Raw genomic sequence first — 16,576 nt, forward strand, 5'->3', positions numbered from 1 at the left:
GAACGCGCTGGAATAATGACACAGGCCAGACTGGAGGGGGTTGGCACCACTTTTGAACCACTTTTCTCCCTTGTTAGGTCATTATCACACGTTCCAGGTGTACGGGGTGAACGCTAAAGTAAAGAAAAGTTTGTGGAGGGCTGGTTTGACTGGAAGCCGTCCTCACTTGAAGCCATGATGTGACAGGTGGAGGACGGCTGTGGGTTTGTCTCAACAATCACTGCAGGTTCAGAGTTCAGTTCCAGAGCCGAGGACCTAAATCCTCCTGACAAACAGCTGAAGACCCTGGACTCTATGGTAGCAGCCACTCCTGCAGTTATGAATCCATATCCTTCTTTAAATGACTGGAAGGTCAATCACTGATCCCGCTGTGCTCTACGGCTGCCATGCTTACATAACAGCTTATGCTAAGCTAACAGTGCTACTACTTGACTCAGCATTCCTCTAGACCAGGACTTCTAAAAAAGAATCAAGAACTGTGAAGGTGGACTCCTGCCAGTCTAAAAGTTTGGATCAACAAACGTTCCTTCCAGTCTTTCCAGTTCAGAGAGTTTGATGTGAGGATGTTTGGTGAATATGACGCCTGATTCAGAGCTCAGTGCTCTCTCTCTCCCTGTCACTACCAATTACATTAATCCAGTCAGAGCATCTTAACTCTTCACCAGCGAGAGCAGAGAGTCAGGCCGTAACAGGTGGCCAGGACACCTCCTGCTCCTCCTCCTCCTCCTGCTCTTCCTCCTCATAGTATAACTCTGTCTTTTCCAGCTCTGTCGCCTGCTCTTCTCTCCCGCCTCGCCTCAGTCCTGTTTTGAGGTTATGAAGCTGGCCGGCCTGCCTCGGACTCTGGCGGGCTAACGCACCACAGTGAACGGGCTGTCAGGCTGCCAGGTGGCGGGGGGAGGAAGGGGAGGAGGCGGGGGGGCCGTGGCTGCCGGGGAAAAGGAGAGGAAAGAACCAGAAAGGCAGGAAGGCTGTGTGGACTGTGTGAACCTGCTGCTCAGCAGGGAACTGGGAATAATGGGAACCACGTATGGAAAGAAGGTGAGTGCAGCTCTGTTCCTGTCTGTTTTCAGGGTCTAAAGGAGGTCTGTCCTAGATTTGGTGTTTCTGAAACTTTGGCTCCAGAGTTAGCGAGGGTGGCGTCATTTATTTACAGACCAAACGCTCCATTTAACACTTGATCTCCATATTTCAGCACAGCCTGGCCTCACAAGTCTGAGCAGGTCCATCTGATTCAACGTCTAGTCAGCCAGATTACACCTGTTTTAATCCGCATTCATCGGTCCTGTCCACATTAAAATCTTGTTCCCAGGTGGAAAAAGTAGAAAATAAAACCCGAACTTCATGTAAGAAGTTAGAAATATCTGCTGATTAGAAAGCACAGTTTTAAACATGCAGTACTGACCCCACAGCCAGGGGGCGCTCACTCAAAACAACAAAAGACGAGGATGTTCAGACACACCTCCACTCCGTACCTCTTTAAACTCTGTTAGGGGAATTTACTACATTTACCACATTACGAAGGAGAAAAGCTGATAAAAGTTGCCTTACTCGTTCCCAGTTCAGGCCATGTGGCGGTCATTTTTAACAGCTTTTCCCCCTCATGTGTGAAATTCATTCCTGAAGTAGAAACAGTGGTTCATAGATCAGTAAAAATACCGTATAGAGAGTAGCTTCTGTTAAATAATCCTGAATCTATTCAGTCAAGACCAAGAAGAGCAGAGGGGGGTTTTTAAGCTGCTTTAACATTTTTGTTCTCTAATGATTTTTAGGACCAGTTTCTAAATCTGAAGTAACACACACACAAAAATGCATCAAAATTAATTTTATCTTTTATTTTGTTAAATCCCCCCAGCCCCCTCACGTGTTCCTCAGAAATTCACTGATTTTAGTGGTTTTCTTTTCCTTCATAAAAAAGTTTTATGTGAAGGTTTAAACTCCCCAGATTTTTAAATATTTAGTAGTTTTGATCAAGGCTGAAGATGGTTAAAATATTAATGTTGGTATGATTTAATGACTGTTTTTCACAGTTTTCTGTCCTGAGGCCTCTGATTTAAAACATAAGTTGAGACCCTTTATAACAGAAATAAGTCCGACAGCTCTCTGAGGTTTCTGTTCTGCAGGGAAACTTTGTTAGCTGAATAATCAGTGGATTATTGTAAAGTATATTTATATATTTATAGGAGTATTTAGTCAGTAGAAGGCTGAAAATGTTCTAAACATTTAAAAATAAAACCACATGACAGCAGCTCATGCAGTGGTTGAAAGTTTAGCTGAACATTTTAGTTGTGGAAAATCTGTCGGAGGAATAATCAAGTCAAACTTTTAGGTGTTTTCTGTTTTCTAGGAAATAAAATATTTAACAGAATCATGAAAAACAATGAAAGTAAATGCTGGTTCCCGGTTTGTGTTGGTTAAATTTTCTCTATTTGAAATAAAAGTCTGGAACAAACCGCTCTGTGAGACAGCACTGGCATGCTAATGCTGCATGTGCTAGAGCTAAATGCTAACAACAGCATGCTAACATGCTAACATGCTGTAATGCTGCTGCTAAGCAAATATTGTTGTCCACCAGCCTCTCTGTCATGGATTAGCCTGTGTGCATGCTAACGTAGCCTAGCTGGTATAAACCAGTGCATGCTAACGTAGCCTAGCTGGTAGGATCCAGTGCGTGCTAACGTAGCCTAGCTGGTAGGACCCAGTGCATGCTAACGTAGCCTAGCTGGTAGGATCCAGTGCATGCTAACGTAGCCTAGCTGGTAGGATCCAGTGCATGCTAATGTAGCCTAGCTGGTAGGATCCAGTGCATGCTAACGTAGCCTAGCTGGTAGGATCCAGTGCATGCTAACGTAGCCTAGCTGGTAGGATCCAGTGCATGCTAACGTAGCCTAGCTGGTAGGATCCAGTGCATGCTAACGTAGCCTAGCTGGTAGGATCCAGTGCATGCTAATGTAGCCTAGCTGGTAGGATCCAGTGAGTGCTAATGTAGCCTAGCTGGTAGGATCCAGTGCATGCTAACGTAGCCTAGCTGGTAGGATCCAGTGCATGCTAATGTAGCCTAGCTGGTAGGATCCAGTGCATGCTAACGTAGCCTAGCTGGTAGGACCCAGTGCATGCTAATGTAGCCTAGCTGGTAGGATCCAGTGCATGCTAATGTAGCCTAGCTGGTAGGATCCAGTGCATGCTAACGTAGCCTAGCTGGTAGGATCCGGTGCATGCTAACGTAGCCTAGCTGGTAGGATCCAGTGCATGCTAACGTAGCCTAGCTGGTAGGATCCAGTGCATGCTAACGCGTGCCTGGCTGGTAGGATCCAGTGCATGCTAACGTAGCCTGGCTGGTAGGATCCGTGCATGCTAACGGAGCCTAGCTGGTAGGATCCAGTGCAAGCTAACGTAGCCGAGCTGGTAGGATCCAGTGCATGCTAACGTAGCCTAGCTGGTAGGATCCAGTGCATGCTAACGTAGCCTAGCTGGTAGGATCCAGTGCATGCTAACGTAGCCTAGCTGGTAGGATCCAGTGCATGCTAACGTAGCCTAGCTGGTAGGATCCAGTGCATGCTAACGTAGCCTTGCTGTTAGGTTACTGTGCATGCTAACGTAGCCTAGCTGGTAGGATCCAGTGCATGCTAACGTAGCCTAGCTGGTAGGATCCAGTGCATGCTAACGTAGCCTAGCTGGTAGGATCCAGTGCATGCTAACGTAGCCTAGCTGGTAGGATCCAGTGCATGCTAACGTAGCCTAGCTGGTAGGATCCAGTGCATGCTAACGTAGCCTAGCTGGTAGGATCCAGTGCATGCTAAGCGTGGCCTGGCTGGTAGGATCCAGTGCATGCTAACGCGAGCCTAGCTGGTAGGATCCAGTGCATGCTAACGTAGCCTAGCTGGTAGGATCCAGTGCATGCTAACGTAGCCTAGCTGGTAGGATCCAGTGCATGCTAACGTAGCCTAGCTGGTAGGATCCAGTGCATCCTAACGAGCTAGCTGCAGGATCCATGCTGCGTGGCCTAGCTGGTAGGATCCAGTGCATGCTAACGTAGCCTAGCTGGTAGGATCCAGTGCATGCTAACGTAGCCTAGCTGGTAGGATCCAGTGCATGCTAACGTAGCCTAGCTGGTAGGATCCAGTGCAGCAGTTTAAAACTAATGAGGTTAAAATCAGAAGGATGACGCTGAACACCAAAGCGTAACGTCTGATGTCATACATCTGAGTTCAGTCATGGTTTATGGTTTAGTGTTGTCCATATCTGTTAACTGCAGGTGTAAATCAAACTCTAAAAACTGGTAGGATGAGAAACTGCTGACAGGATTGGGGACATGTTTAGTTTTAGGTTCTGATTTAAACAATAAAACTCTCTGAGATTTAACCAAAGAAAGGAACCTTGAGAAAAAGTCATGCTTACATTTTTAGAGGTAAAACCCCAGTTCCAAAAAAGCTGGCACACTGTGTAAAATAACAGAAGTCAAAGATTGTCAGATCTCATAAACCCATATTTGGTGAAAGGTCTGGACTGCAGGCAGACCAGTTCAGGACCCGGACTCTCCTCCTGTGAAGCCATGCTGTTGTGATGGATGTGGTCTGTGGTTTAGCATGGTCCTGACAGAGATGTTGGCTGGATGGGAGCATGTGTGTCTCTAAAAGCTCTCTCTACTTTCCAGCATTGATAGATCCTTTCCAGATGTTAGAGCTGCCCACACCATAGGCACTAATGCAACCCCATCCCATCAGAGACGCAGGCTTTAGACCTGAGCCAGGTCTACGTGTTCTCATAAACGTGAACTACAGAAGCCCTGAGAGGACAAACATCCACTCGTTTAGCTGTACTCTAGTCTCCTGTTGTTTATGGTCTAATAGCTTCTGTTTGTCATAGTGTAAAGATACATTTTTCCTTTATGTAGATTTATTTGATCAAGAAGTCACAGAAATGTCACAAATGTAAGGGGACATGTCCTTTCAGGGCTTCCATAGACCCACTGGTTTCACAAAAATGGAATTGAATTCAAGTTCTGCTTGCCTAAAAATGGTTCTGTTTAATGTGAAGAAGCATGATTTTGCTCTAGTATTGATGATAAGGGTCAGGGTTAGGGCAAAAAGGGAAAATAAAACTGTCATTGGAGTATAGACAGAGTTTTTACTCTTTATAGAGTAGGATAGGAGTATACGGACAGGTGTGAGGGGAGGAGTGATGAAGCAGGTATGAGGGGTGATGAAGCAGGTATGAGGGGTGATGAAGCAGGTATGAGGAGTGATGAAGCAGGTATGAGGGGTGATGAAGCAGGTATGAGGTGGAGCTGCTGAGTAAATAAATGTTGTTATGGTCGCTCTGGGAGAGTTTTTATTCTTTGAGATGGGAACAGTCATGGGCTCAGAGGAATGCCGCTGTTCAAACATACTCAGAGTTTCTGGTTAACCAGAGAAAGGCGACAAATATTTGAGCCGTGGGGCGCGCCGCACCTGTTGTAGTGGGTGTGCTGGGTTGCGTTTGTCGCCATGGTTACCAACAGCTGACGGCATGGTTGCGTGGTGAATAGACGACGGTCTAAGTCATGTGGCTGTAATGTCAGATTAAGTCATGAGTCTATTCCTGTCTAATGGCAGCTGTGAGCAGATTGAATTTATTTAAAGATTAAAGTCTGACACAGCTGACAGTATGTAAATCAGCTCATCAGCTGTGATTGGTCAGCTTTATCACTGTGTTTAAACCTGAAGCCAGGCAATGCTAGCAGCTTTTATTTTTCAGACCATGGTCAGGGTTTCCAAAGCTCTGGTTCTCATCTGACCAATCACAACACTCTCTGTAGCCTGCATTTAAAACATTTACTGTGGGTTAGTGCCGGCCCTCTTACTGATTTATTTTCTTTTTGCATATTTGTCAGATTTACATGTTTCAGAAACTCAAACTAATGTTAATATTAGACAAAGAAAACCAGAGTAAATGCAAACGTCTGTTTTTAAATGATGATTTTATTTATTACAGGATAAATCCACTCAGACCTGCTGTACCTGTCCCTGTGTGGAGAGTCATCACCCCCTCCTTAAATCATCAATTCACTCTGATTAACCACATTTTAAAAAAGCTGAGTTCAGTTTTACTTTTACTGCCAGACCTGATCAGTGCTAGACCTGATCACTGCCAGACCTGATCACTGCTAGACCTGATCACTGCTAGACCTGATCACTGCCAGACCTGATCACTGCTAGACCTGATCACTGCTAGACCTGATCACTGCCAGACCTGATCACTGCTAGACCTGATCACTGCTAGACCTGATAACTGCCAGACCTGATCACTGCTAGACCTGATCACTGCTAGACCTGATCACTGCCAGACCTGATCACTGCCAGACCTGATCACTGCTAGACCTGATCACTGCTAGACCTGATAACTGCCAGACCTGATCACTGCCAGACCTGATCACTGCTAGACCTGATCACTGCTAGACCTGATCACTGCCAGACCTGATCACTGCTAGACCTGATCACTGCTAGACCTGATCACTGCCAGACCTGATCACTGCCAGACCTGATCACTGCTAGACCTGATAACTGCCAGACCTGATCACTGCCAGACCTGATCACTGCTAGACCTGATCAGTGCCAGACCTGATCACTGCCAGACCTGATCACTGCTAGACCTGATCACTGCTAGACCTTATAACTGCCAGACCTGATCACTGCCAGACCTGATCACTGCTAGACCTGATCACTGCCAGACCTGATCACTGCTAGACCTGATCACTGCTAGACCTGATCACTGCCAGACCTGATCACTGCTAGACCTGATCACTGCCAGACCTGATCACTGCTAGACCTGATCACTGCTAGACCTGATCACTGCTAGACCTGATCACTGCCAGACCTGATCACTGCCAGACCTGATCACTGCTAGACCTGATCACTGCCAGACCTGATCACTGCCAGACCTGATCACTGCCAGACCTGATAACTGCCAGACCTGATCACTGCCAGACCTGATCACTGCTAGACCTGATCACTGCCAGACCTGATAACTGCCAGACCTGATCACTGCCAGACCTGATCACTGCCAGACCTGATCACTGCTAGACCTGATCACTGCCAGACCTGATCACTGCCAGACCTGATCACTGCCAGACCTGATAACTGCCAGACCTGATCACTGCCAGACCTGATCACTGCTAGACCTGATCACTGCCAGACCTGATCACTGCCAGACCTGATCACTGCTAGACCTGATAACTGCCAGACCTGATCACTGCCAGACCTGATAACTGCCAGACCTGATCACTGCTAGACCTGATCACTGCCAGACCTGATCACTGCCAGACCTGATCACTGCTAGACCTGATAACTGCTAGACCTGATCACTGCCAGACCTGATCACTGCTAGACCTGATAACTGCCAGACCTGATCACTGCCAGACCTGATAACTGCCAGACCTGATCACTACCAGACCTGATCACTGCTAGACCTGATCACTGCTAGACCTGATCACTGCTAGACCTGATAACTGCCAGACCTGATCACTGCCAGACCTGATCACTGCTAGACCTGATAACTGCCAGACCTGATCACTGCCAGACCTGATCACTGCTAGACCTGATCACTGCCAGACCTTCTGGATCCAGAAACCCCTTAACTAGAACCAGTCTGACAGTGAAGTAGACTAAAAGATGTCCAACACACCATGGGACATCTAAAGAGAACAGATGAGGAACAGAGTCTCTGACATCTATCAGTCTGAAAGGCTTACAGAGACATTTCCAAGGCTTTGGGACTCTGAGAGCCATTATCCACAAATGGAGAAAACTGTGAACAGAGGTGAACCTTCCCAGGAGAGGCCGGCCTACCAACATGACTCCAAGAGAACATGGACGACTCATCCAGGAGGTCCCAGACAAACCCAGAACCACATCTACAGACCTGCAGGCCTCACTGACTCAGTTAAGGTCAGAGGTCATGATTCAACTATCAGAAAGAGACTGGGCAACAATGGCATCATGGGAGAGTTCCAAGGCCAAAGGCTCGTCTCACATTTGACTAAAAACATCCTGATGATCCCAAAGACTTCTAGGAAATATTCTGAGGACTGACCAGACAGAAGAGGAACTTTCTGGAAGGTGTGTGTCCCGTTCATCTGGAGTCAAACTAACACAGAAGAACATCAGACCAGCATTCAGACATGGTGGTGGTAGTGTGATGGTCTGGACCAGGACCTGGACCACTACAACCATGAATTCTGCTCTCTAGCAGAAAATCCTGAAGGAGAATGTCCGACCATCAGTTCATGACCTCAAGATCAAGAACACTTGGGTTATGGAGCAGGACCATGATCCCAAACACACCAGCAAGTCCACCTCTGGATGGACTAAAGACTAGATGAAGGTTCTGGAGTGGTCTAGTCAAAGTCTGGACTTGGATCTGACTGAGATGCTGTGACCTTAAACAGGAAGTTCATGCTGGAAAACCCTCCAATGAGAGCTATGCTGCAGAGAAGAATGGGACAGCATTCCTCCACATGGATGTTAGAGACTCACTGACAGTTATCAGAGATGTTATCAGGGTTAGGGGGGAGGACTGTTTCACAGAGGACCAGGTAGGTTTGGATGGATTTACCCTGAATAATGAAACCATCATTTAAACTCTGACTTTATTAACTCAGGTTATCTTTGTCTGATATTAAAGGTTGGTCTGAAACATTTAAGTCTGACAAATATGAATAAATAAATAAATAAATAAATAAATGGAAGGGGCAAATATTTTTACACAGCGCTGTGATTGTTGTCCCTGTCTGGATATTCTAGTCATGAATGATAAATAATGTAAAAGAACCAAATGTGATTTTTATGAATATCTAGACTTTGATAATTAAAGTAGTTTACCTCTAAAGGATGATCACATCCTACCATAGAATTAATGATTTTTCTCAGTCTACAGTTTAAATGTGTGTTTTTCTCTAATACTGTACAGAAGTATAATAAATAAAGATATTCCACAGTCAGTTTCAGGGCTGGCAAACTCTGACCAATCAGATTTGACCATGTCAATCCTGAGCATATAAAGAAGAGAGGAGGTGACTTTACAGCCTGATATCAGTATAATAAAATATATAGCATAATATATGATATAAATGACAGTATAATACTGAGTTTAATACTGGAGACTGTCCAGTCAGAGTCTTTCAGCCTCGGTCTGATCTCCACCAATCAGAGCTCGGTCGTGTCGGCAGGTCTTGTGTGAGCGTTTTGTGAACTCGTGTGTGAGTAACTGGATCAGAAGAGAGAAAATAGCGGCCGAGTATTCTCAGCCGTGATTATGTAACAGCGCTCGTTAACAAGAAGAACATTAACGAGCTGCTCACTGACTGGTCCAGGACCAGCCTGGCACTGATCACATGACCATAAATATGCAGAAATCAAGCAGGTCTGTGTGTTTGTGGTGTGGATGTGGATCATCAGTGGGCTAAAACCAGCTTGAACCAAAGTGGCCGATTAAGACGCTCAGAGGAAATCCTGCTGCTAAAAATACTCCACAACAGAGACGAGTGACGTAACTCACCCCAACCCCACCAGAACCCACAGAGGGACAGAAAAACCAGGACTAGAGAGCAGAGACACCAAAGAATGACAAACAAATAACACAGCAAATAAAGAAAAAATGGATAAAAATAACTTACAGGGCAATACTGGAGATAAAAGGAGAAATATATGAACAAGAGAGAAAACAGGACAAGAGAAAAAGCAAAGACAAAGACTACAGCACCAAGACAGAAAATAAAGATGGAAAGATAAGTTCAATAAAAGAAGCAAAATTCATTAAAGGGACAGAAATGAAGAAATTAAAAAAAGAACAAAAACAGATGTTCAATACAGGCCAGATCAATAAAACAAGGGGAAAATTAAAACTTAAAAAAAGACAAATAAAAGCAAACTAAAAGGATACCAGATATTTAAAAGAGGACAAACTGATTTTAAATCAGAAGGAAGAAAAAAAATAATAGAAATAAAGAAGGGAAAATCAACAAACCAGACAAAATCAATTCAATATAAAACAAGAAAAAACAGAAAATAATACAACAACTACAATGTCAAAAATAAGAAATGGATTTAATAAAAAAGAAAGATTAAAAAACAGATTATTCAAAAAGAAAACAGCAACTAAAATCCATTTAACAGAAAAAAATGAATCAAAAGACAATAAAGGCAAAACAGCAACAGGTGAATAAATCAGAGCAAAAGGAAAATAAATAAAGAGAGTCAAAAATAAAATAAAGCCACAAATAAGACAATAAAAAAGATGCAAATTCAACAAAATGAGAAAGAAGTAATAAAGACAAAAATAGTTTAAAACACAAAGGTTTAATAAAAAAGAGATAAAGGAGAAAGATTTAAGAACTGAAGGAAGTAAAAACAGTAAAATAAATAAAAATAGAGTTGTTGATGATAAAGCTCCTCTGTTGTCCTTCCCCTCTGAAGGTTTGAGCTGGTTTGAGTTCTTAGCTGTGTGGCGCTCTCTGATTGATGACGCTGATTTACCTGCAGACATGTTTCTCACCTGGCTAACGTGAATCTGAGCCAGTGCCCGCTATAAACACACCGTGTTCCCCAGGATTACATCGCCAGTGTTTGAGCCTGATTCTCTGCGACCGTCTTCAGTCCTGGATCCGAGGAGGAACCTGGAACCTTTAAGACCTTCAGACTCAAACGTCTTCAGTGTGGGAGAGATGGAAAAGTAGCGGTGATGCTGAACGTGCCTTTATGAGTTAATGTAAAATCGACTGTGACTAAATCTGCCAGGTTGGTTATTTTCACTGACATGTTTACATCCATCAGAGAGGTCAGAGGTCAGAGTGTGATTGTTTGGGTCTGCGTTCACAGGCCTGTGTCAGAGGTGTAATGTTGTGTTTGGGGCTGCGTTCACAGGCCTGTCTCAGAGTTGTAATGCTGGAGTCTGTCCAGCAGAGGGCAGCCTGTCCTCAGCTCAGCTCTGATCCTGTATTTTGAAATGTTTCACTGGTAGACCATCAGAAGGTTCAGATCCCAGAGCTGGATTTATAAACAGTTCACATCAGTCTTGTTCTTCATGTTGCTGAATCTGCCAAAGGAAAAAAAAAACAGAAAAACTTTGACCTCATCAGGTGTATTTGAATGATTTCTTGTAAAGCAAATGTCTCAGTAAGGCCATAATCAGGGATAAAGGAGCTCCATCCTGTTTAAGGCTCTGACACTCAGATGTCATGTTAACCTTTAACCTTTAACCCCCGTTTCTTAGAGCAATCATAAAGGCAGTTTCTCATTGTTGTTTCTTCAGTAGAAAGGGAAGCTGATGATGATGGTGTAACTACTGCCATGCCAGGACCGTGAAAAGTAGAGAAAAGAGGCTGGCTGATACGCTCGCTGCAGTCGCCATGGTTTCCTGTACACAAGCAAACAGGAAATGTGGGGACAAGGCCAAGACCTGGCATCAAGATCAAACCACCCAGTAGTGACTGGCGTGAGAGTAAAACGCCACGGCACAAGGATGCGATGGTCAAAACAGCGTAGAGCGGGCACAGCAGAATAAACCAGAACACCTTCACTGATGCTGCAGGTGAGCCGCTCACTGCTGCCCCCTGCTGGTGAGGAGATGTACCATCATACAGACTGTCTTTCTCTCCCCTCCATGGACATCACCACTTTAGCTCTGTCTGTGTTAATGTGAATGAGACTGTCAGCATTAATGCTTTAATCATGATTAACTAAGGTCCCTGTCTTTGGTTAGTCCACCTCAGAGAGTCCCTGCAGCCACGGTGGAGTAAAGTCATCCACTACTGCCCCCTAGTGTCTCACTGAGCTTTAAAAGCTCAGAGGACAGACAGAAGTAGCAAACATTTACCTTCTCCTTCATTTCCTTTCACATCCGTGGTTTTCTGGCTCAAACATGTTCATCATGTCTTCTTATTGATACAGGAGTTTCAGGTTCTGTTGTTCAGACATAAGGTGAAAATAACCATGTTAGTTTTTACCTTGACAGTTTCGGCGAGCAGCTCTGGCCTTCTTCAGAAGCTTCTCAGTGATGGCATGTGACGTGTCAGCCGGCAAACGCGGCGCACCCAGCGGCGCTGCCGGATCTTTCCCACACCTGGGACACTCTACTCCAACAGAAATAGGGGGGGCCGCAGTGCGCTTGGCAGAGCGGTTGGTTTTGTTTGGGCCCACCACGACATTCCATTACGGCGTGGGCGTGACTGGCCCGGCAGATCCAGCAGCGCCACTGGGTGTGCCGCGTTTGCCGGCTGTCAAAATCTGCTGGCTGACACATCACACGCCGTCAGTGAGACGCTTCTGAAGAAGGCCAGAGCTGCTCGCCGAAACTGTCAAGGTAAAAACTAACATGGTTATTTTCACCGTATGTCTGAACAACAGAACCCAAAACTCCTCCATCGTTTTCTGTTTTTGACTCTGAGTCAAAATCTACCAGAAGTTCTCAACTTTCAAAATCAAAGCAGTTCTGTGTCCCAACAGGAAACTGACTTCCTTTCATTTAAAACAGTATAAAAATAAAAAATGACCCAAAAAACAAAAAGATGTGGAATTTCATAAAGAACAGATCAGTTACAATGAACAGCAGAAATTCTGAGACTAAGACAGTTAAACATACGCCTTAATGGACAAAAGTATTCGGCCGCCTGACTGATACACCAGCAGGGACTGTAGTGACTCTGTATTCAGATCCATACTTTAATCTGGAGTCCTCCTCTTCTGCAGCTCTAACAGCCTCCTCTCTCCTCTGAAGGCTTTCCAGAACATTCTGGAGTGTTCCTGTGAGAATGTGTGACCATTCATCCTGTAGAGCATTTATGAGGTTAGGACTCTGTGTGGACCAGTCCAGGTCTTCATCAGACCAGGTCTTTCTAGTCCTTCTCTGGTCTCTGGGCTACAGTCCTGCTGGAATAGAAAAGGGCCTTCTCCAGACTGTTGGAAGCATAGCATTGTCCAGAAGGTCTTGGTCTGCTGAAGCATTAAGATGGTCCCTCACTGGATATAAGGGGTCTAGACCAGACCCTGAAAACCAGCCCCAGACCATGATCCCTCCTCCACCAAACTTCACAGTCAGACAGGTAAAGTTCTCCCAGCATCCTCCAGACCCAGACTCACCATCTGACTGTAAACAGAGAAGATGATTGGTCACTCCTCAGTCCAGGGTTGGTGTGTTTTACTCCATCAGATCCTTGGTACTGGACTTGGTGATGTGAGGCTAGCATGCAGCTGTTACCATGGAAACCCATCCATGAAGCTCCTGCTGCAGTTTTAGTGTTTACATTAATGCCAGAGGAAGTTCAGAACTCTTCAGCAGAGACTGGGAGACTTTTACCCATGATCCTTAGCAGCCTGCTCTGTGGTTTGACCTGGTCTTCCTCTTCATGGCTGAGCTGCTGTTGTTCCTAAACTCTTCCACTTCCTAATAACATCACTGACAGCTGGAGTTAAATGAAGACTGCACGTAGCTGATGATTTTATACACCTGTGATTTTTCTCAGCTCAGTAGAAGAGCTGTCAAAGAGTCCCAAAATAAAAGCTGTAAGAGATTTTTAGAGCTTTTTAGAAATGATGTGGTTGATAATGACCTTTAGACCAGTCTTCATCCTGAAATAAACAACATTCATGTCACCTCCAGAGCCCCCCCCCCCCCCCCGCCGCCATCCTTCAGGGCTGTTAGGGGGGCCTCTAAGACAGTGAGGGCCTTGTCACCATGTTGAAGCCACATGAAGTCTCTCCTAGCAACCAACACAAAGTCCATTCAGTCAGAGAGGAGGCTTTCAGCTGACCTGGAGCCTGAAAGGAGACGAGCGGCTGAGAAACACCCGGAGAGATGGAGGGGGGCGAGAGGGAAAAACACTCAGAGTTTAATGTTTTTAAAGGAGCAGTCCACTTCATTTTCTCTCACAGTGAAGTTTAGTCACATCTACTCCAGTACAGGAGATTTCTCTCTATTTCTGCTTTACAGCATGATTGCTTTCTTCTGATTCACTTGACAAAATGATTCATTATTGTATTTTTCCCTGGAGGTCACACTCAGTGTTGTAAAACAGACCCAGGAACGCTCGAAAGACCGGAAGTCCTCATGCCATGAGGGCCTGCAGGGGCCAAATACAAGCCAGGATTCTGGGAGGGCTGAGTTAGAGTCCGGTCTAGAGGGTCCATCATGGATAAAGTCAAGAATGATTCACTCTTTCACATTTTCAACCTTTAATCATCTACCTCCTACCAGTCTAAAGGTTTACACCAGTAACTGGATCAGACACAGACCATCATTAGACCTCAGTACTTACCTGCCCCCCCTCAGATCAGGACCAGAGACACAGACCATTATTAGACCTCAGTACTTACCTGCCCCCCCTCAGATCAGGACCAGAGACACAGACCATCATTAGACCTCAGTACAATGTTACAATGTCATTTAGCAGACGCTTTTCTCCAGAGCGACGTACATTTGAGAGCAAGAACAACACAAGCAATGATCTAGACAAGAAGAAACAACATCAGTAAGTGCCATCAAGTGCTTCAGGTCCAATTGGACGCAAGTGCTGCCGAGTAGAGTTTAAGGCAGAGTACCTAGAATATACGTTGTTTATGTAGTTTTTTTTTTTGTTTGTTTTTTTTTTGTTATTAGACAGCAACAATGAATCAAGGAAAATGTGGGATCACTAATCGCCATTCATTAGACTTCACAACAACTATTTACCAAGTACCAAGTGCTGGATCATTCCCAAAGAGCTGGGCAAAGAAATCCCAGAAGTAGAGCAGGACAGTGCGAGCTAACTATAGTTGGGAAACTCATTCAACCACTGGGGGCAGCAGTGGAGAATAGTCTGGCTGAGACTCAATCTACTACTGGGGACAACAGTAGAGAAATGCCTAGCTAAGTGCAAAGTGTTCTCTGAAGAGCTGGGTCTTTAGCCTTCTCTTGAAAGTAGACAGGGAGTCTGTAGATCGAATGGAGTTGGGTAATTCATTCCACCATTTAGGGACAACAGAGGAGAAGAGTCGAGCTAGTGACTTAGGAGCATGATGTGCTGGAAGTACCAGGCGCCAGTACTTACCTGCCCCCCCCCCCCAGATCAGGACCAGAGACACAGACCATTATTAGACCTCAGTACTTACCTGCCCCCCCCCCAGATCAGGACCAGAGACACAGACCATTATTAGACCTCAGTACTTACCTGCCCCCCCCCCAGATCAGGACCAGAGACACAGACCATTATTAGACCCCAGTACTTACCTGCCCCCAGATCAGGACCAGAGACACAGACCATTATTAGACCTCAGTACTTACCTGCCCCAGATCAGGACCAGAGACACAGACCATTATTAGACCTCAGTACTTACCTGCCCCCAGATCAGGACCAGAGACACTGACCATTATTAGACCTCAGTACTTACCTGCCCCCAGATCAGGACTAGAGACACAGACCATTATTAGACCTCAGTACTTACCTGCCCCAGATCAGGACTAGAGACACAGACCATTATTAGACCTCAGTACTTACCTGCCCCACCCTAAGATCAGGACCAGAGACACAGACCATTATTAGACCCCAGTCCTTACCTGCCCCCAGATCAGGACCAGAGACACAGACCATTATTAGACCTCAGTACTTACCTGCCCCACCCTAAGATCAGGACCAGAGACACAGACCATTCTTAGACCCCAGTACTTACCTGCCCCCCCTCAGATCAGGACCAGAGACACAGATCATTATTAGACCTCAGTACTTACCTGCCCCCCCTCAGATCAGGACCAGAGACACAGATCATTATTAGACCTCAGTACTTACCTGCCCCCCCTCAGATCAAGACCATCACGTCAGACTCCATTTAAGGCATGAAATATGGAACTAACAGGAAATAAGTCTTAATTAAATATATTATCATTATTAAATCTGGAGGGCCCGACTCTCTGAGGGCCCGACCCTGAGGCCCGACTCCTCTGAGGGCCTGGCTCCTCTGAGGGCCCGGCTCCTCTGAGGGCCCGACTCCTCTGAGGGCCAGACTCCTCTGAGGGTCTGACTCCTCTGAGGGCCCGACTTCTCTGAGGGCCCGACTCCTCTGAGGGCCCGGCTCCTCTGAGGGCCCGGCTCCTCTGAGGCCCACCTCTGAGTCTGACTCCTCTGAGGGCCCGACTCTCTCACGGTCTGACTCTCTGAGGGCCTGACTCCTGAGGCCCTGACTCCTCTGAGGGCCCGACTCCTCTGAGGGCCTAACTCCCTTCAGGGTCTGACTCCTCTGAGGGCCCGACTCCTCTGAGGGCCCGACTCCTCTGAGGGCCCGGCTCCTCTGAGGGCCCGGCTCCTCTGAGGGCCCGACTCCTCTGAGGGCCCGGCTCCTCTGAGGGCCCGGCTCCTCTGAGGGCCCGGCTCCTCTGAGGGCCCGACTCCTCTGAGGGCCCGACTCCTCTGAGGGTCTGACTCCTCTGAGGGCCCGACTTCTCTGAGGGCCCGACTCCTCTGAGGGCCTGGCTCCTCTGAGGGCCCGGCTCCTCTGAGGGCCCGACTCCTCTGAGGGCCTGACTCCTCTGAGGGTCTGACTCCTCTGAGGGCCCGACTTCTCTGAGGGCCCGA

General features: G+C 46.3%; 1 protein-coding gene across 2 annotated transcripts in view; it reads left to right on the top strand.

Moving 5' to 3' along the window:
- The first annotated feature begins 817 nt into the window (after positions 1-817).
- The window catches only part of si:ch211-236d3.4 (protein FAM107B), a 62,220-nt gene continuing 46,461 nt past the window's right edge, over positions 818-16,576 (top strand). The window contains exon 1 of one of the 2 annotated variants that reach the window (XM_041783163.1): positions 818-1,041. In XM_041783163.1, the coding sequence (XP_041639097.1) occupies positions 1,018-1,041 (24 nt within the window). In that variant the 5' untranslated portion in view covers positions 818-1,017. Of the gene's footprint in view, positions 1,042-8,407; positions 8,573-16,576 lie in introns of those variants that run through there. The other variant, XM_041783162.1, reaches the window with a different exon arrangement.

Source organism: Cheilinus undulatus, linkage group 3 (genome assembly GCF_018320785.1).
Source record: "Cheilinus undulatus linkage group 3, ASM1832078v1, whole genome shotgun sequence".
In the NCBI taxonomy this organism is placed as follows: Eukaryota; Metazoa; Chordata; class Actinopteri; order Labriformes; family Labridae; genus Cheilinus; species Cheilinus undulatus.